Source organism: Scatophagus argus, chromosome 9 (assembly GCF_020382885.2).
Source record: "Scatophagus argus isolate fScaArg1 chromosome 9, fScaArg1.pri, whole genome shotgun sequence".
In the NCBI taxonomy this organism is placed as follows: Eukaryota; Metazoa; Chordata; class Actinopteri; family Scatophagidae; genus Scatophagus; species Scatophagus argus.
In genome coordinates, this window is record NC_058501.1 from 369289 (window position 1) to 389993 (window position 20705).

General features: G+C 39.8%; 2 protein-coding genes across 3 annotated transcripts in view; both read left to right on the forward strand.

Annotated features, from left to right (window-relative positions):
* Positions 1–268: 268 nt before the first annotated feature.
* On the forward strand, positions 269–7133 carry rwdd1 (RWD domain containing 1). Its single transcript, XM_046400393.1, has 8 exons — positions 269–394; positions 616–709; positions 1359–1424; positions 1668–1798; positions 3037–3180; positions 3522–3654; positions 5796–5858; positions 6007–7133. Exons 2-8 carry the CDS (start codon positions 637–639, stop codon positions 6117–6119), a joined length of 723 nt encoding a protein of 240 aa, XP_046256349.1. The 5' UTR covers positions 269–394; positions 616–636; the 3' UTR covers positions 6120–7133.
* Positions 7134–11023: 3890 nt separating this feature from the next.
* Positions 11024–20705, forward strand: part of kpna5 (karyopherin alpha 5 (importin alpha 6)) — a 39734-nt gene continuing 30052 nt past the window's right edge. The window contains exons 1-5 of one of the 2 annotated variants that reach the window (XM_046400387.1): positions 11024–11178; positions 12713–12846; positions 14507–14608; positions 14801–14900; positions 15768–15862. In XM_046400387.1, coding sequence (XP_046256343.1) covers positions 12718–12846; positions 14507–14608; positions 14801–14900; positions 15768–15862 — 426 coding nt within the window. In that variant the 5' untranslated portion in view covers positions 11024–11178; positions 12713–12717. Of the gene's footprint in view, positions 11203–12712; positions 12847–14506; positions 14609–14800; positions 14901–15767; positions 15863–20705 lie in introns of both variants that reach the window. The other variant, XM_046400386.1, reaches the window with a different exon arrangement.

The following is a 20705-nucleotide window of genomic DNA, read 5'->3' on the forward strand; positions in this document are numbered from 1 at the left end:
TTTGGCCCGGATCTGGCGCGGGGGGCGTAGCATCAGTTTAGAGGAAAAATTATGCGTGCATGAAATCATGCGTGACAGCATAAGAAGGAAGGCTGAGGATCTCCCTCTATCACGTTGCCTTCAGGGAACATAGGTACTGTGTATATATGTCTATATTTATATTCTTTTATTTATTTATATACTCATGTCTTATTGCGTGACTGGCTGAACGATAAACTGATTTAATCAATAAAGGTAAATTTATCTAGTTGTCCGGAGCGTTCCTTTTATTGTGAAGTCGCCTCTAACTCCGTATTACCCTAATGTTTTGTATATACACGCATTTGAAAACAACGAAGGGCTAGTTTGTGCTTCTCGAAGTAGACGCTGTCCTGACAGCAATACACTGAAGTTGGTGAGGAACTAATGAATAAGGCAAAAAATACAGTTGTAACGCCAAGATGTATAGTTCAACAGTAGTAAACCCCCCTTAAAATTCACACATCTAGATAGTAACAAGTATCAGACTAAAATTTCGGATTTACGATACCATCGATCATGGTTTGACTGCTGGAACACGCCGCATACTTAGTGTGTTAGCTTGGACGTACTGGTGATAATTTTTTTATATTCCAGAAAACCGGCAGCTACACGACAATGACGGACTACGCAGAAGAGCAAAGGAATGAACTGGAAGCTATGGAGTCCATTTATCCAGACTCTTTCACAGGTTCGAACTTCATCATTACAGACAAGTGAAAAACAGCTAGCTCACAGGCTACTCGGCCTAGCAGTGAACGCTTGCTGACTGGTACTTTTTACTCATGGACAAATCAAATTTTGCTATTACTTAGATTTAACGTTTTTTAAACGTTGCTCGAGCCAAATGTTAGACAAGCGATTGAAGTGATTGACAAGCGGTCACACTGGGCCTTTTACTTTGTCTTATTTGGAAATAAACGTCCGTCAGACTTACATAAGATTCCGTTTAATTCATGCCACATTGACGGACGCCATAACATGGTTATGTGAATAACTTAAATACATTTTTGGTATTATGGGGATTACCCCTAAATTCGAAATTTATTACAAATTAGGATTAATAGTCTTATCTTTATTGTTCATTTTACTTTAGTAGTACAGGTCAGTTAGTGCCATAACATTATGCTGTTGACAAAACGGAACAAGACAAAAACTTGTTTTTGTGCTCAAAGAAACATGATATATCGTAGGACAGTTTATTAGTATTAGCACGTTTTTTGTTTTTTTATGATGTTGTCTAACGTACCTCATGCAATTAGATGCATTTATTTATTAGCACACAGTCAACTTGTTCATAGCAAGTGTAAAAATGTCAATATTAATTGATGTGTTTGTAGTGCTTTCAGATGATCCGACCAGCTTTGCCATCACTGTAACGTCAAATGCAGGGGAAAATGGTGAAAGTGAGTAAACTGATGTTTACATTTGTAAAATGTCATACATTACACGTTGGTACGATGTTACGAAATCTCCCTTTGTGCTAAGTGATATTGAAAGGGATATCCAAAAAATATGTTTAGAGGGAAAAATTGGTCATGGTTGAACTGACATCAGTTGTGTAAGCTGTGTAGAACACCCTGCAAAATCAGAACTTTAATGTTTAAATTTAGTGCCCTGTTATAACATGAGCTGAATCCTTCTTGCAGCAGTGGAAGCTACATTTAAATTCACTTACGTAGAGAAATACCCAGATGAGCCTCCTTTGTTGGAGATCCACTCTCATGAGAATCTGGAGGACAGTGACATGGAGGACATTCTCACCTTACTGCAGAAACAGGTCTGTCTGAACTGAATATTATCTCCTTACACTAGTCCCTGGTCCATATCTCTTATGCACTGCCGTTCTGTGAGCTAACAGTCTGTCTGGGATTTATTCACTATGTTGTTTTAGTCACTTCTGCAGATTTTAATTGCCATAAGGAAAAAATTACCCAATGAAATTAGATGTCATGTTTTTCTGTCTGCTGCAGTATACACATCTGCTCTGGAAATCACATGATATCACAGAAATGTTATTTTGGTCTGTTTAGATCAGGGGTTGGTGGTTTGACTCTCACAGACATGTTGTGCAGCCCTGAACCTGACATAAAATGTTTGCATTATGCTAATCTTTAGTCCATTTCAATACTTTAACTTTCAGTAGTCTACTCACTACATAGTTACTGTATCAAACTGTTTCATCATGTTTGCTTTTCATTAGCTGTGTTAACACAATAACTTTGGACTTCTGTTGTGAAAAAATTACATGCAATTAAGAGTGATTTAGCTGAGCTCAGCGGCTATTTTACAGTAATACTACAGGAAGAGTGCAGGCAGACTCAGCCACAGTGAGATGTTAGATGAAAAGCTGCACTTCTGCATACAGCTCACCTCCCACAGGTAAAAAACGTATTTTACCTGCAGTGCAGTGTGATGGAAAAATACTTGCAGCAAAAATAACAACATTTTACAACAGCTTTTTTGACCACTACTCTCAGTGTAGATTAGACAACTGCTCTTAAACATCATTGAAATGAGTGTCATCAGACACTCCAACCTTACAGGCAGAAGTCAAATAGATATAACTGTTAATTGATTTTGCTTAGATTTAATGATGTATAGTGAATGAATTACGAATTAACCTAAAGTTGAAGTGAGGCAGACTTCTGCTGGCAGACAGTCCAGCAGAAGTGTTTAAAACATTTCACAGCAGCCACTGCTTTGTTGATTGGAATCCTAGTGAACATTATTGTTGACTGCAAAAAGATATGACTACTTGTGATTTCATGAAAAAATCCCCATAGATCCCAAGTATTCCCCATATAATTTTACTCTTGTCAGGGAGAAGGACTAAAACATAATTCACACCATGTTGGGTAGGGCTGTTGTCAAGAATCAACACTAACATCATACTGGAGCATATCTCTCACTTAAAATCAGATTATAATAATAATGATTGCAGGTGTCCTTATTATTATCTGTTCATTAACAGTGTAATCAGCACTATCAACAGTGTGTTTATGTCTTACCCCACAGGCAGAAGAAAACCTGGGCATGGTGATGATTTTCACTCTGGTTACAGCTGTTCAGGAGAAACTCAACGAAATTGTAGATGTGATGAAAAACAGAAGAGAGGAGGAGAAACGGCGGAAAGAAAAAGAGGCAGAGGAAGCAGAGAAGGTAGGAACAGGAAAAAATATATATACTACATACAAACGTGAACATGATTCCATATTGTGCTAAATCAATGTATCATTAATGCATTCATATTTCTCAGCTCTAGTTTCAGGACATAATGCTATATATATATATATATATTACAGACAGACATTTTCTAAACTGGAACAATGTCTTTCCTGTCAGTTCTCAATTTAAGTTTGACTTAACAGAGCTGGTTAGCTGAGTCATCCTTCTATCCAGGTATTCTGCTTAAAGGCAGTATTAGGAGGTTGATTTTAAATAAGGAATAAATGTGGTCAATGAATAGGATGGTCATATAATAATGTGTGTGGATTCAACAGGTAGCATTCCAGGGCACAGTGGTAACCATTGAAAACTTCCTGGCATGGAAAGCCAATTTTGAGCGGGAGGTGACCGAGCTGAGAAGGAGAAAACAGAAGGAGGAGGAGCAGGCAGGAAAACCCAAACTCAGTGGTAAACTCTGATGCTGTCACTTAAAGACACTTGTCTCTTAAGGCTTACAACTAGGGAAATACAGTGGAAAGTAAGGTTGAATAGTTTTGATTCTTCAGTTCAGAACTGAAGTCTACTTCAGTTCAGTTCAGAACTGAAGAAGCTTCTTGGATGAGAGGCGAAACGTCTTCTCGAAAAACTTCATGTCCAGTTGCCTAATGGAACTATTCAAACTTCACCATGACCTGGATGACTGAAAATCTCCATAGACAGTGGAAAGTACATTTACTCAATTACTTAAGTATGGTACTTTAACTTCAGCTTCTATTTAATCCATTTTTGAGAGAGAGTTTTTACTTTATATTTAATTATTTTTGTCTTATAGCTTTAATTACAGATGCTTCACAAATTAAGATTTTTACAAAACTTATGAAGAACTTGAGAATTCGGTTGATGTGTTTTGCGGACTTGAGGAAGGCATTCCACTGTGTTCCCCGCAGCATTCTGTGGGCGGTGCTCCGGGAGTATGAGGCCCGGGACTCTTTGCTAAGGACTGTGCGGTTTCTGTATTTCCGGAGCAGCAGTTTGGTTCACAGTAGTAGGTCAGACCTGTTACCAATGCATGTGGGCCTCCTGCAGGCCTGCCCTTTGTCACCGGTCATGATCATGAACAGGATTTCTAGGCGCAGCCAGGTGCCAGAGGGTGTCCGGTTCAGGAACCACAGGGAGAGGGAAGTCTGGGCATCCCTGCTCAAGCTGCTGCCCCTGTGACCTGGTCCCAGACAAAGCGGAAGAAAATGGATGGATGGATATACACACGTGGACAAAATTGTTGGTACCCCTCTTTTAATGAAAGAAAAACCCACAATGGTCACTGAACTAACTTGAAACTGAGAAAAGTAATAATAATTTAAAATTTACTGAAAATTAACCAATGTAATGCAGACATCACTTTTGAGTTGTTGTTCAACATAATAATAAACAAACTAATGAAACAGGCCTGAACAAAAATGATGGCCGCAAGAGGAAAATTAATGACAAACTGAAGAGACGATAATTCGAATGGTACTTAAAGAGTCCAGAACAACTTCCAAAGATATCAAAGGTGAACTTGAAGGTCAAGGTACATCAGTGTCAGATTGCACCATTTGTTGCTGCTTCAGTCAATGTGGACTTCATGGAAGAGGACCAAGGAGGACACCACTGCTGAAAGCATAAAAAAGGGAGACTGGAATTTGCCACAGTGTATATTGACAAACCGCGAAGCTTCTGGGAGAATGTCCTTTGGACAGATGAGATAAAACTGGAGCTTTTTGGCAAGGCACATCAGCTCTATGTTCACAGATGCAGAAATGAAGCATACCAAAAAAAAACACTGTCCCAACTGTGAAACATGGAGAAGGCTCAGTTATGTTTTGGGTCTTCTTTGCTGCTTCTGGCACAGGGTTTTTTGAATCTGTGCAGGTTACAATGAAATCTCAAGAATATCAAGGCATTCTGGAGCGAAATGTGCTGCCCAGTGCCAGAAAGCTTGGTCTCAGTCGCGGGTCATGAGTCTTCCAACAGGATAAAAACAAACAGCTAAAAACACCCAAGAATGGCTAAGAACAAAACATTGGACTATTTTGAAGTGGCCTTCTATGTGCCCTGATCTAAATCCTATTGAACATCTGTGGAAAGAGCTGAAATCATCTGGAGAAGGCCAATTGTTTCAAACCTGAAACAATTGGAGCAGTTTGCTCATGAAGAATTGGCCAAAATACCTGTTGACAGATACAGAAGTCTCACTGACAGGTACAGAAATCATTTGATTGCAGTGATTGCCTCAAAAGGTTGTGCAACAAAATATTAGCAATATTATTAGTTAATATTAGTTAAGGGTACCATCATTTTTGTTTTTTTAAATGATTATGTTAAACAACAATTCAAAAACAATGTCTGGTTTACATTGGTTGATTTTTGGTACATTTTTATTTATTATTACTTTTGTCAGTTTCAAGATATTTTAGTGACCATTGTGAGTTTTTCTTTCATTAAAAGAGGGGTACCAACAATTTTGTCAACGTGTGTATTTGAGTATATATATCTGTGTTGGAGAGGGGAGGAAGAACCGTAAGATTTTTAGGCACTTTTTAATGTTCTCTGATGTTCTTCCTCACCAGGTAAACAGCTGTTTGAGAGAGACCACAACCTGGACACATCTGATATTCAGTTTCTTGAAGACGGTAACAAGTGTTTCAAACTGATTTTGGTCGTGCTGTTATTAAGGCGTCTTTTTGATACAGAATAAAATCATTCAAAAATATTCTTTGTAAGCATGAAAATAATTGCACAGTCACATTTCATTCCATTTCATGCTTTGTTCTTCTGCAGCTGCAAACAATGTTGAAGTGGATGAGTCACTATTCCAGGAGATTGAGGACTTGGACTTGGATGAGGACGATCCAGATTTTGACCCTTTAGAGATGGGCAGTGATGAGGACTGAAACGAGAATAGGACAAAATACTGCCAAGGTTTGACAGGACTTCAGCTGCTCCTCTCTGGAATATGATGATCTGATGAGAGACATTAAGAAGATCTACAAATGCATTTCTTTTTTGAAGCACAGTTGTAGAGGGAATCTCCATGAATACAGTACACACATGAATATTCATTTTCATGACTGAACAATTAAATACACAACATATGTGGCTATGTTTCTGTTTGACATACAGAGTCAATAAGTAATCAGTTGCTTAGTGAGGTTCTACTAAAATTATATGAATATAATCCATTACAAGTAAGATTACAGGATTCAAACTCTTACTTAAGTAAACTGCAGGAAACTGTATTTTCAACCATGAAAATTAAAAATACTCATGGAGATTGACCTGTTTTCAAGTTTATTGATGTAAACAGCCTTTTTATATTGTCATTGGTTCAGGGTGAGGTCATTTGCACAAATTAGTACATGGTTATGAGTACATCTACATGAACCAGTAATATTTTATAATCATATGTGCACTGTTATATACACCACATACATTATTTATAAAACAATACTGGATATTTATAAAACAATACTGGATAGTCTTCCAAGTTAGCTCTGTACCTTTCTCTGTCCTAGCTCTGGGACTTGCTTGTCTCGGTGGTTGCTTCTTAAATTTACCCCAGGTTTTGACAGAATTGGGAAAAACTGCATTTTCACTATTATTATTATTTTTGTTATTGTGGATTTTGATATGTGTTGCATTTTAATATGTAATGATTTGTATGGCTGGTATCGACTTTCTTGTAAAATAGATTTTTAATATCAGTGGGGCATCTCGGTATAAAGATAGAATTTTTTAAAAAATTGCAAACCTCTATATCTATGAAACATTCCAAACAGGCCTTTTTGTTTGTTTGTTTTTATTTTGAGTAATTAATAACTTCCTCCCAGATCTCCCAGTCTTTTGTTGCTCCTGTGCCAATGTGCTGCTGGTATTAAATTCAGAATGAGAATATATTTACAAAAAAATCTAAATGGTGAGGTCAAACATTACATATATTTCTACTGCATATATTGCTCACACTGCTACTGAACAGTGTGAGCAATGTGGGGGGTTTATTACAGGAAATAATTCACACAAACAGATGAAAGTATACATCAGTGTTCAATGTCTTAACGTAAACAGTAACAGAACAAGAGCTTCTCTTGAATCACGGTTAGGTTATGTTAAAAAATAAATTTTAAATATGGAAATATATGATCACAGAATATGATCATATATTTCTGCTGTGACTTCTTTGCATTATCATTAGTCCAACATCTTACACTCAATGTCCCTGATGTCGCAGATAAAAGACAGACGTCTTCCATCTCAACTCCATCTCAGTTGATTTTTCTGGTCACATACTCGCGTACACTCAGCGAAGACAAGTGCTAGTGTTTAAATAGCCATACATCATGTGAATATGCAACTGATTTTGAAAGAAAATGGAGATGAAACTCTGATTGGTGTTAATTCTGGCCAAAACACACTGTGATTGATTAGGAAACTAAATATCACCGCTTTGCTCCTTTTGCCTCCTTCGTGCCCAGATTGTGATCCCTTTAACTAGCAAAAGGATGCTGGACAACCTAAATCCTTCTTGTACCATGCACTTTAGACAATGCACTATAGATTGTTTAAATGGGGCCCTAAGTTTATCATTTCGGTTTCTGTCTTCATTGCTCAATACAGGTCTATGGATGAATTGCCACTTTGGGATAATAAGCTTTGTATCTTGTGAAAGGTGATATGACACATCATGGAAGGAAGCCTTTTCACATAATAAGAAGAAAGTGACATATCTTGTCATTGGAGGGAACTCACTCCAACGAAATTTGTTCTCTGCATTTAACCCACCCAAGTGACGTGCACACACACACAGCAAACCCAGGGAGCAGTGGGGGTTAGGTACCTTGCTCAAGGGTACCTCAGCCATGGACACCGGGACGGGGAATCGAACCAGCGATCCACCGGTTACAGGTCCAACACCCTAACCGCTGATCCACGACTGCCCCTGACTGAATGACTGTTGGAGCTGGTACTGTTTTACTTACTGCCAGTCATTTATAACTAGTTTTCTGTCACCTTCACTCACTTTCTTCTCATGATCAGTCTGTTGTAAGGGAGAAATTCATCTAGCCATGCGTTTTCCTTAATGCTTATCAGTCAGTGTTGCGGGGGGGCTGGAGCCTATCCCAGCGGACTGCTTGTGAGGGGCAGGGTACACCCTAAACTGGTTGCCTGTCATTCGCAGGGCTGACAGATAGTCAGACAGTCAACCACACACACACACACTCATCAAAGGGCAATGTAGAGTAGCCAATTAACCAAGTGTGCATGTTTTTGGGAACGTGGGGGGAAGGCGGGGTACCCAGAGAAAACCCACGCAGGCACACAGAGAACATCCGAACTCTGCACAGAAGGACCCAGACGTCTGTGAGGTGACAGTGCTAACCACTGCAGTGTGCACGCCACACTGTCACCCAGGGGGAAATCCACCTGAAAATATTTTGACACTTTCTTCAGCCTTGTATGTCATGCTTTCATGGTGGTGAATTTCTATTGTACATGGATAACTGGCCAAATGAGGGTTGTGATAGGGAGGGAGAGATACTAATCTGTACATTACACTATTGTCACCATTCCAAAATGCAGAACAAGCACAAGAAATTGAATAAACAGCATGCTTGTCATTGGACATGCCCAAGCTTTATGAACTAGTATAACTGGCTATATCTACATGTCCACAAGCTCTGCCTTTTTGTTAAACTGAAACTTATGTTCAAAAACTAATGAAGAAAGTTGGTGAGAGCTGGACGGCAGCTGACACGTTAGATTTGGACAAATAATGTCAGCCCTTGGTGATTCATCCAGAGCTCTTCATCTTTACACTACAAATGTAGTGTTTTAAATTTGCTACAACTGTGACTCAGGTCTCTGGCTGATTGAAAACATGATTTCACAGAAAAGAAAATCCAAAATAGCTTAAACTTATGGTCATAACATCGACTTACATTACTGCCAGAATATCCAGGCCACTCCTGTATTATTATGTTGATACATACTGGGGATATCATTAAATGAAAAACTGGTAATGTACCGTGTGTTAAAAAAACAACAGCATCTTTAAGTTTTGAGGAGTTAACAACCATGCTCACAGAGGTGGAAGCTGTGTTGAACTCCAGGCCCCTCTCATATGCACCAATTATGTTGTGCGAGACATCCTCACACTAGGCACCAATTATGTAGTCAATTATGGGGCACCGCCCTGTTACGGGGGACCAATGGCCAAACTGGAGGAGCAGTCTCAATCAGGTGTTCATTGAGAAGTGTCAATATCTGAGAGATATTAACACTAATCAAGTGAAAGCTTGAATCCAAGCGCTAGGTGTCAGAATCCAGCAAGTGTCACACAATATTAATTTACAATCAACACCACTCCCAATCAAAAAATATATGTTATGGACTACAACTAAACAACAAACACAAGCAACTATATTACAGCAAAGCAAAAGCACACATGTGGTGTGTGTGTGTGTGTGTGTGTGTGTGTGTGTGTGTGCATGTGTGTGTGCATGCTCAGGCAGAAAAGATGCTCTTATTTCCTTAATTGGCAGTGGGAAAACAGCGGAGTCGATTCAGTAGGAAAGTCAGTGTAATCTGTTACCTCTTGACATAGTCTGTTCGTCCTTAACGGCCAAGATCAGCTGATTTGAAACAGCTATCTCTTCGGATCCAGGTAAACAAAAGAAAGAGGAAAATTATGGTCTTGTCACTCAACTGGCGAGTTAAAGACTTGTGGCCTAAATCTTAAAAGAAAAGAAAGTGAAACAACTAAGCTTGATTGGGTGCTCCCTTTTGGCAACTGGGACACAAGGGAAAGCCTGGAGTAGTAATTTGCTGGGTGTTGCATGTGTGTTCAACTAAGGATGGGTTAAATGCAGAAGACGAATTCAGCGTGTGTATGTAAAAATATACAGTATGTACTGCCAATACAGTGATTCTTCTTCTTCTATTTACATTTGTTTTATTTTATTTTATATTTCCATCTTTATGTGCCTTATATACATTTTACATCGGTATTCCTGCGATACTTTCAGCTGTTTTACCTTATATTCCTATGTATATCTATCATATTGTTTATTTTTTATGCCCCCAGCACATACTTGTACAACAAGTATCAAACTTCGTCAATCTTGAATCTCAAATTTTGAATGGTGCTTACAATCAGGTATAAGGAAACCATAGACAAACAAGAAAATGTTGACCGCTTTGTGGAAAATGCATATGACATGTTCTAGAAAGCAGAACTTCCTATAAAATTGAATCAAATAGAATGGAACTCTACAAGGTAGTGACTTCATTGTTAATCAACATAATCAATGAGATTTTCTCTCAGGTTGAACAAAATGTTATAAAATCTATATGATGACACTGCAGTTACGTTGGTAAGAAAATGGAAGATGCAAAAGATAACAGGAAAAGATGTGAAGTAAATGGAGATTCAAACTATCTAGCAAAAACGCATTTCCATAAACGCCTATTGCCTCAAGAATTTACAAACTGGTAAATGAGAGCAAGGCAAGCGTCGATAACTATATGGAAGTGTCGTGTGGTGAAGTGACTCTAGGACAGAGTCCTACGGACAACAGTTCACTTCCTATTAATGCCATTGTACTGAAACTGGCTGTAGTTCACCTCGAGGGCAATCGCGAGGTAGTCCTCAATGAACGGGAGGGAATGGGGCTAAATGGCTAAAACAATTATTTACACCTAGTTTTTATTTTAGTTTTTGCAAATTAAGTATTGATGACACATCACAGTTGAAATGAAAAAATATTAATACCCTTCCTTTTTTTTTTACAGGGAACAGTGGGAGCTCTGTTGTAAGAGATCGGAGACGGAAGTGGCGTGAGGCGTTGTTGACGCTAGGGCTTTCCTCGGAAGACCAATAGGACGCCATTTTATTTGAAAGTCAGATCGAGCATTAACGATTGTAGCTAGTTGCTGAATAGTCGTACCAATTTTCAGGTATGCTACACTAGATCTTCATGGGTAAGAATCAGTGTTATGGGAATGACATGGGGCATAATGTTGTTACCCTGTCAGACATATCGCAGCATTAGCAAAGGAGCTAGCCGTGGAGCTAGTTTAATAACTGAATAGCACAAATATACTGTGTTCTGTTGCACAGAGAAATTTTAAGTCGATAAAGCAAACCACAAGTGGGTTTGTTAACGTTAGCAGTGTGCATTTAGTAATAATTTCACGAGATTTAATGAAGGCCATGCCTTAATAGATGTACTCGAATGTCTACACATATTTGATCAATAAAGCTTTTCATTTATGCTTGGGCTGAGCAGGGCAGCGTTGACTTCTACAGCTAACATTAGCTATCGTTCGTTCACGGAAAGGCGTTTGGTTGACCTCCTTCCTGCACAGAGTTGGTACAAAACTCTCAAATAAGTTCGTGAAAGACCAGATATTTCTCTCTGTCATTGTGTAAAGCCTACTGAAATTACCGCTGCTTGTCAGAAATCCGACCAGAGATAAACCCATTTCTTGTGTTTATATTAAAACCCTGTCATGTAGTGTTCTTTTGTATGCTTGAACCAACCAGTTTCAACCAATCATATCTTGACATCCACCACACGGTGAATCTTCAATTGTTAGAGGTAGCGTTAGGTTTGCATTCCAGAAGGATGCATCCAAAGCACCGTGTTTCTGGTCGCAGCATCTCACTGAATACCACACTCAAACACAACTTTATTTACTGATTTTGTGAAGCTTTATCCTGTTTTACGTAGAGATGATTTTCTGTTTTTTTCAAGTTTGACGTCTTCCCGCTGTTTTGCCTGAACTCCTGATTTACATGGTTTCATAAAAACGTATTAAAATGGTACAGTGGCATGTACACCTACCTCACCTACATGGGTAATATAAACGCAAACAAGTAAGGACAGCGAACTGATGAATGTCATTCAGGCTTATACAAACAATATTATGAATATTAGTGTTCATGCTGGTGATGCTGGGTAACAGTACAACAGGACTTTTGTTCTGTTGTCCAGCATTGTTGTTTGGTTTGTCAGCTTGTCAGTAATGTGGTTGGTGCTGCTGGCTGACAGATTGCACTCCAGTTAAACAGTTTTCTGGACCCAAACCATTACATGTTAAGTGTTGTATCTGTGTGTCAAAACAGAGCAGACCCACTGAAGGAGTGAAGGAGGCAACCAATTATTTAAATGAGCTATTTCTGCCTAGATCCTGACAAGTACATGCAATAATAACTGCAGAATAATCTGAAAAGCCACTTACAAGTCTCAACATTTATATCTGTTTTCAATAATTGCCCATAACTGCCTCCAACATAGTCTATATTCTTGTTAGTATTCTGTCGTGTGTGTTGGTTCTACAGGTTAACTGAACTGAAGTGTTGTTGTATAAAAGTTTTGCCTTTAGAACCAATTGTTGCTACAAACTCTCAAATCCTCAACATTTAATTATGTTTGCATTTTATGTGCACGTTGATCTTAACTGGTTCTCCTTCACCCTGACTTTTCAGACACAATGGCGAGTCCAGGGAAAGACAACTACAGGATGAAGAGCTATAAAAACAAAGCGTTGAATCCTCAGGAGATGCGCCGAAGGAGAGAGGAGGAAGGAATCCAGCTACGCAAACAGAAGAGAGAGGAGCAGGTAAAAAGTTATTTTTACATTCAATGGCAGTATACTAAAGGTTTCAGATGGGGGTCTTGATTTCATAATTGCACCCCAGTGTTTCCCCCACAATTGTTTTAGGGGCGCTAAAACCCAAATCCCCCCCCCCAAAAAAAAGAACGCAGACGGGAAGTTGTGGGAGGATGCCTTTTACAGGCGAGGGGAGGCCGTGGCAGGGATGAGGGCAGTGGCGTAGCCAGAAATTTTTAATTAGGCGGGCCTTTATGAAATAGGGTAGGCATATCAATACAGTCCGGTTTTCATCTGTTTCTCAGCTCAGCGTTCAGCTCAGACCCACCCTCTGCCCCGCTTCTGTTTTTTCAGACTCCACTAGATCTCTTAAGGTATGCTGTGGTATATGGCACCAAGCTGTCGGTAGCAGATCCTTTAAGTCCTCTAAGTTGTGAAATGGGACCCCCTTGCTTAGATTGCAGATGGAGATCTTGAGAATATGGAGGCCAAGAATGTCCTTCAAACCATTTTTGCAGTGTGGTGGGACATGTTATCCTGCTGCAAGAGGCCACTTCCATCAGGGTTTCCATGAAGAGGTGCACTTGGTCAACAATGTTTGGGTAGGTGGTATGTGTTAAAGTAACATCCACCTGAATGGCAGGACCCAAGGTTTCCCAACAGTGACCAAAGCATCACAGTGCCTTCTCTGGCTTGCCTTCTTCACATAGTGCGTCCTTTTGTCGTGTATTCCCCAAGCAACACACACCTGGCTGTCCACACGATGGAAAAGAAAACATGATTCATAAGATAAAGCCATGTACTTGAATTGCTCTGTGGTCCATTTCGGACAACATGGCTGAACAGTTACTCCCTATGTGCATTTAGGGGCCTTGGCCTCCAGTGACCCTGTAACTGGTTCAGTGGTTTTCCTTCCTTGGCCCACTATTTATGGGGCCTGACATCTGTAGACTGGGAACATCCCACAAGAGCTGTAGTTTTGGAGATGATCTGAACCAGTCAGTTTGCCCCTTGTTGAAGTTGCTCAGATCCTTATGTTTGCCCATTTTTTTTTTGCTTCCAACACATCAAGTTCAAGGATCAAATGTTTGCTTGCTGTTTGAAAACAGCTAAGGTTGAAGGCCCACCCTCAATACACAGGACCCAAAGGATCCAACATTCCGATGCTGATGACCACAAAATACCCTTCTCTCTCATCTGCAACCTCAATCAGGTTGGGATCTTGGGAGCCTGCAGGCTATTGTTGTGGTCCTTGAGACATTCATGAGCTGTTTTCCAAATGTGACAGGGTGCACTATGCAGCTGAGGGGAGGCTGCTGCTGAGAGGAAGCGCCATCACCGTGGAATGTTGTATTGTAGAGATATGATTAATTTTATTTAATTAACCTGTCAGTGGTTTTAATGTTGTGGCTGATTGGTGTATATCCCACCCACAGCCAAGTGCCATTGTAACGAGATAATCAATGTTATTCACTTCATCTATTGGGAGTACCAGTGTTCTGGCTGATCTGTGTATTCATTAAAACTACTTGCATTGATGGGGTATTAAATGATCTAAATTACAATGAAACTTTTGTGCATATTTTTATCTGAGCTGGTGTGTTTGTTGTCACTATTAGTTCATTGAGCCAGAGTGCTAAAAATCTGAAGTTTAATCATGTTCTCACAGCTGTTCAAGAGGAGAAATGTATTTGTCCCTTCAAATGATGAATCAGTGCTGGAATGCCCCATCCAGGACCCAGACATCAGCTCCACAGTACCTGCTGCAGGTGTAAGTGTTGGTGTACTGTGCTGTCATTAAAAGTACTTATTTATCACTTATTTATAGGTAAAGTCCTGATATTAGTTTTATTTACATAAGCTCACATTTTTATATAAGTTAAGTTATTGGCTACCACTTGATTATATGATTATAATTATGATTATAATTTTTGGTATTTGTCTAATGTTGTCATTTTTGCAGGATGGGGTCATAACTTTAGAGATGACCCAGATGATCTTTTCTCAAGACCCAGACCATCAGCTGATTGCTACACAGAAATTTAGGAAATTACTCTCCAAAGGTTTGTGTTCTGGAATTCAAATATTTACATGACTTATTTGATCTTAAGTTTAAGTAAGAATCTCTCACAGTGTTGTTTAAGTATATGTTGCCCCGGTCTTTCACTAAATTAAGATAACAGATACCTTAAGCAAAGAATGTGAAGTTTTGAAACTCTGAATGGATTGTGTGAAACACCACAGTCATGACCACAAACATGGAACTCTTCACTGCAGTCAGTACAAACATAAAAGAAGAGATCTTTATTTTTGAGGAATGCAAAAAGTTGGGATCAGTTGGACATTGTTTAGCACGGTATGGCTGAACAAATGAAATCACTTAAAGCAGTACTATACAGGGACTGGCTGTGGCTCAGGAGGCAGAGCAGGTCGTCCACCAATCAGAAGGTTTGTGGTTCAGTCTCTGGCCTCTGCAGTCTACATGCCAAAGCCATCCAACTGATGAGCAGGAGCCCCTGCATCCTCTGCCACCAGTGTACGAATTTGTGTGAATGGATGAATACTGGCTCGTGTTGCAAAGTGCCTTGTGTGTGTGAATGGCCCGCCAGAGTAAAAAAGCAGTACACTTACCATTTATAGACAGTTGAGTTTCATTCTCTGTTCATCAAATACAGATGCTTTGGCTTGGTCAGTGTCAGCATTTGACGGCCTGGAAATAATTATAATTTATTGGTTACATTGGGTTGCTTTAACTCTGTCAAATATCACATTATGTGTTACCTTTACTAGAAAGTAAACTTCCCAATGAACAAAAGGTAAACTCTTTCTGTGTGTTTGTTGACCAGAGCCATTGTTTTTTTAATTTCTTTGATTGTTTGAACGAGGTTACATTCAGTGAGAGATTAGTTCTGCTCTGTTTTTCCTTGCAGAGCCAAACCCACCCATAGATGAGGTCATTTCCACTCCTGGTGTTGTTAATCGTTTTGTGGAGTTCCTGAAGAGGAATGAAAACTGTTCACTGCAGGTGAGAGCTTCACAGCAAGGCACAGTGCCTGTATGAATGAAGTTGTGATTACCGAGACACATCAGTCATATGTTTATAATCACCGGAATCAGATAAAAGCTATGTTTCTTTTTATGTGACGTGCCACTGCTAGTGCAAGCATTTTGCTCACCTATGTGAATGATGGTAAAAGACCCACTGAATGCGGTGTGAGGTGATGCGATTGGGTAGATAAAACATGATAAAAGGCTTTGTAGCTTCAGTAAATAGAAGGTGATAAAGTTTAATTAATTAATTAATTAAATTTAATTAAAGAGTTTGGTCTAGACCTGTGTCGTGAGATAACTTTTGCCTCTGTTTCTGATATTTTCAAGTTAGGACCTTTTCTCTATTCAAACAATCAAGAATGATCAGTAACAGAGTGGTTGCAGTAGTCTGTGGGACTGATGGTCAGTGGTATAGAATAAAAAAAAAAAAAAAAAATACTTTCAGAAAACAATCCTAAAAATTGTATCCAATCCACACACAACATGAGTAATAACACTGCCTTTCCAAAAAAAAAGGTCGCCACCTGGATTTAACTAAGCCTCCTATTAATTACTGTATGGGCGATTATCTTTCAGCAGGCAACAAGTTATTTAACCTCAACTGGTGCAGTGAGTTGCTTCTCATTTCTTAAACAACCATGTGGAAAGACACATCCCGTGGCCGTGGAAAAGATGTTAGTCTGTTTGAGAAGGGTGAAATCATTGGTATGCATCAAGCAGAGAAAATATCTAAGGAGATTGCAGAAACTACTAAAATTGGGTTAAGAACTGTCCAATGCATTATTAAAAACTGGAAGGATAGTGGGGACCCATCGTCTTGGAGGAAGAAATGTGGCTGGAAAAAAATCCTGAATGATCGTGATTGCCGATCACTTAAATGTTTGATGAAATCAAATCGAAGAAAAACAACAGTAGAACTCAGGCCTATGTTAAATAGTGAAAGTAATAGTGAAAGCATTTCCACACGCACAATGCGAAGGGAACTCAAGGGATTGGGACTGAACAGCTGTGTAGCCTTAAGAAAACCACTAATCAGAATCAGAATCAGAAAAACTTTTATTGCCAGGTAGGATCCACCTATGAGGAATTTGTTTTGGCATCTGGTGCAGCAGACATACACAAGAAAAGAGAATGAAAAACCATAAATAGTGAAAATGCAAAAAAGTCCAGTGAGGATAACCAGAAAAAAACGCTTCAGTTTGCTAGGAAGCGTAAAGACTGGACTCTGGAGCAAGCAATGGAAGAAGGTCATGTGGTCTGATGAGTCCAGATTGACCCTGTTCCAGAGTGATGGGTGCATCAGGGTAAGAAGAGAGGCAGATGAAGTGATGCACCCATCATGCCTAGTGCCTACTGTACAAGCCTGTGGGGGCAGTGCTATGATCTGGGGTTGCTGTAGTTGGTCAGGTGTAGGTTCAGCAACAGTATGTGCTCAAAGAATGAGGTCAGCTGACTACCTGAATATACTGAATGACCAGGTTATTCCATCACTGGATTTTTTCTTCCCTGATGGAACGGGCTTATTCCAAGACGACAATGCCAGGATTCATCGGGCTCAAATTGTGAAAGAGTGGTTCAGGGAGCATGAGACATCATTTTCACACATAGTTTGGCCACCACAGAGTCCAGACCTTAACCCCATTGAGAATCTTTGGGATGTGCTGGAGAAGGCTTTGCGCAGCGGTCAGACTCTACCATCATCAATGCAAGATCTTAGTGAAAAATTAATGCAACACTGGATGGAAATAAATCTTGTGACATTGCAGAAGCTTATCGAAACAATGCCACAGCAAGCAGCCGTAATCAAGTTGGAAAAAGTGGGATGGGATGTCTGAAATACACAGCTTAGCCTGCTGCCAAAACAACCTCACCCCAGGCAAGTGGAGAAAATGGTTGGACCATTCGGCATCCTTCCTCCTCTCAGCATTCAAGTCTGCCTGTGGACGTTACAAAGCCCAATCGTACAGTGGCCGACAAGTACAAATGGGCTGCATATACAGAAACGCGATACGTATATACTACATATTCTTTTTTCTTTTTCATTGACATTGACACGTCTGTTGTCTGTCTCTCGGGTGGAAGCTCAGCACTGCCCCTAGAGGCCTGGAGCACTTCCGTTGTATGACTAGATGTGCGGCTTTTCTTTCTGCATTTGTTTGCTTATATGCAGTGTGTTTCTGTATTTGCAGTGTTTTCCTCTTACATCTGTTTCTTATATGTAGTGCGTTTCTGTATTTGCAACACCTGTCTGTATATGCAGCGCGTTTGTACTTGTCGGCCACCGTACCGAGCGGCCTGATTCAAAACTGCACTGGAAATTATTCGTTGTTTATTTTTTCTGTAAGAAAACCGCTTGGAGTGGCGAAATACCAAAGCTGAAAAATAAAACTAAAGATTTGTACTGTAATGTATAATGTAATCTTCTTTTTGTTAGAATTGATATTATAAAATTGGTATTGAAAAAAGTATTGTTAAGGAACCGGTATCGAAGTGAAGGTATTGGTATTGGTACCGGTATCGAAAATTTTTGATTGATACCCAGCCCTAGGCACGTAGACTTATCATTTGTAACGTTATGAAGACCTGCTTAATATTGAGTAGGTCCACCTTTTGCTGCCAAAACATCCTTGACCCATCTAGGATGGACTCCAATAGACCTCTGAAGGTATGCTGTGGTATCTGGCACTGAGACTTGTTATTCCAGCACATCTCACAGATGCTGGATTGGATTGACATATGGAGAATTTGAATTAGGCCAAGTCAACACCTCAAACTCATAGTTGTGTTTCTCAAATAAGATAAGATAAGATAAGAACTTTATTGATCCTGCAGGAAATTGTGTTGTTGTTGCTGATCCCTGGTGTAAACAAGGTGGCAATGGCTGTGTGCAGGATCAGCAGACACAATTGCAAAAAGTGCAAAATCCAGTAGAGAAACCAGAGCCAACACAGTAAGCTACATCACCCTAGTGCCCAGTTGAGTTAAGGTGATCACTAAAAGAAAAAGAAAATGTTAAGATGACTACTAAAGAAAAACAAGAAAGCTCATCAGTGAGCAGAATGTAATGTAACAGACTGCCACTCATGTAGTGCCTTCTTAAAATAATAAATGGATTAACTTTTAGTTCTGAATAAGGACTTTCAGTATTTAGAACAAGTAACTTTTGGGAATTAAGGAATGCCCAATCAGTAGTCTATTGGTATTTCAGTGTCATATTGAATTGACATTTGATATGGCTTGGGCTCTTCATTAATGGTTTAGTCTCTTTAAATATAAATTGGTTCTCTTCTTTGCGCATGCTCTGCTGTGACAACACGGTTTGTACATGCCTGAATGCCTTGTTTTTGTCCTGTATGTTTGTATAGTCTATGTGTTATTGACTTCAAATATGACAAAGCTCAACATTCCTATCGCAATCTGTATAATTGCAATGCTCATTCTAACGTGTCCTGTAGTGAAACCAGTCACTAGTAATAGGTCACTTGCCTATAGCTGCACTGAGCTACTGTCACTACAGAGCTCCCTGCCATGTATCATTGGGCCTAAAGTGGATCTACCAAAAGAGCTCTGGCCGAGGAAAAGAGGCAGGCAATGAGAAATCCAGTACCGACTAAGAAAACGACCTTTTAAACCACTTTTGATCTCAGTCATCTTGACAAATGTTTGGTCTCTCCACAACAAAATGGATCTGTTACACACGAGGTGCCGACTGGCACGGACCTTCAGGGACATCTGCATCATTGCTCTGCATTGAAAACCTCGCTGGATGAGTCTGTCCTGGATGATGAGGTAAACCTGGACAACTTTACTATCATCAGCTTGGACAGGACGAGCCAGTCCGGGAAAAAGAAAGGTGGAGGTGTCTGCCTTTACATTAATGACAGATGGTGCACTAGTATCAATGTCCATCATAAACTATGCACCCCTGATCTGGAAATGTTGACAGTCTCTTTGCGCCCCCATTATCTCCCACGGGAATTTCCTACTGCTCTAGTCAGTTGTGTCTACATTCCCCCAGATGCAATTGACAGAAGAGCAGCAGACGTGTTAGCTTGAGAGGTTAACACCATGCTAGCAAAGTACCCTGGGGCCTCTGTGTTCATAATGGGCAACTACAACAGCTGTAGACTGGCACTGCACTGCCTTCTTTTCAGCAGTATGTGAATACACCAACAAGAAAGCAAAATATATTGAATTTATGTTATGGAAACATCAGGGATGCATTATGTGCTCATTCATACCCACCACTAGGACTTTCTTACGTCTGCTCTACAAACAGGAACTCAGACGTTACAAGTCACTTGTTTAGCACCCCACAGTGGATGGGGGACGGCATCACACAACTTCAAGGCTCCTTGGCATGCACTGATTTGGATATTTTCGAAGGAGACATAGATGAGAAAGCATCCATTATTATAGACTGTATTAACTTTTGTATTGACACAACCACCCCAGTGAGAAGTATAATGAAATATCCATATTCCAAACCCTGGTTTACCCCTCAGGGGTAGAAAACACAGAGCCTTCATACAAAATGACTGGACAGCACCCAAGTTAGCGAATTGGACTCTCAAAAATGAAGTTCTAAATGCCAAACATAAATATAAAAACAAATTGGAAAATGAATTCGACTTCGTGAACACCAAGACAGGCTTTCCAGATGGCGAAGACACTAACAGGAGCTTTCCCAAATTATAACTCCTTAGATGGGAAATAATCTGAACTCTTTTTTTCAATAGTTTTGATATTAATGACAGCACCTAGGAGTGCCTTGCAGAGCTGAGCAGTCTGCCCCCACTGGATCCCAATGATCCCAT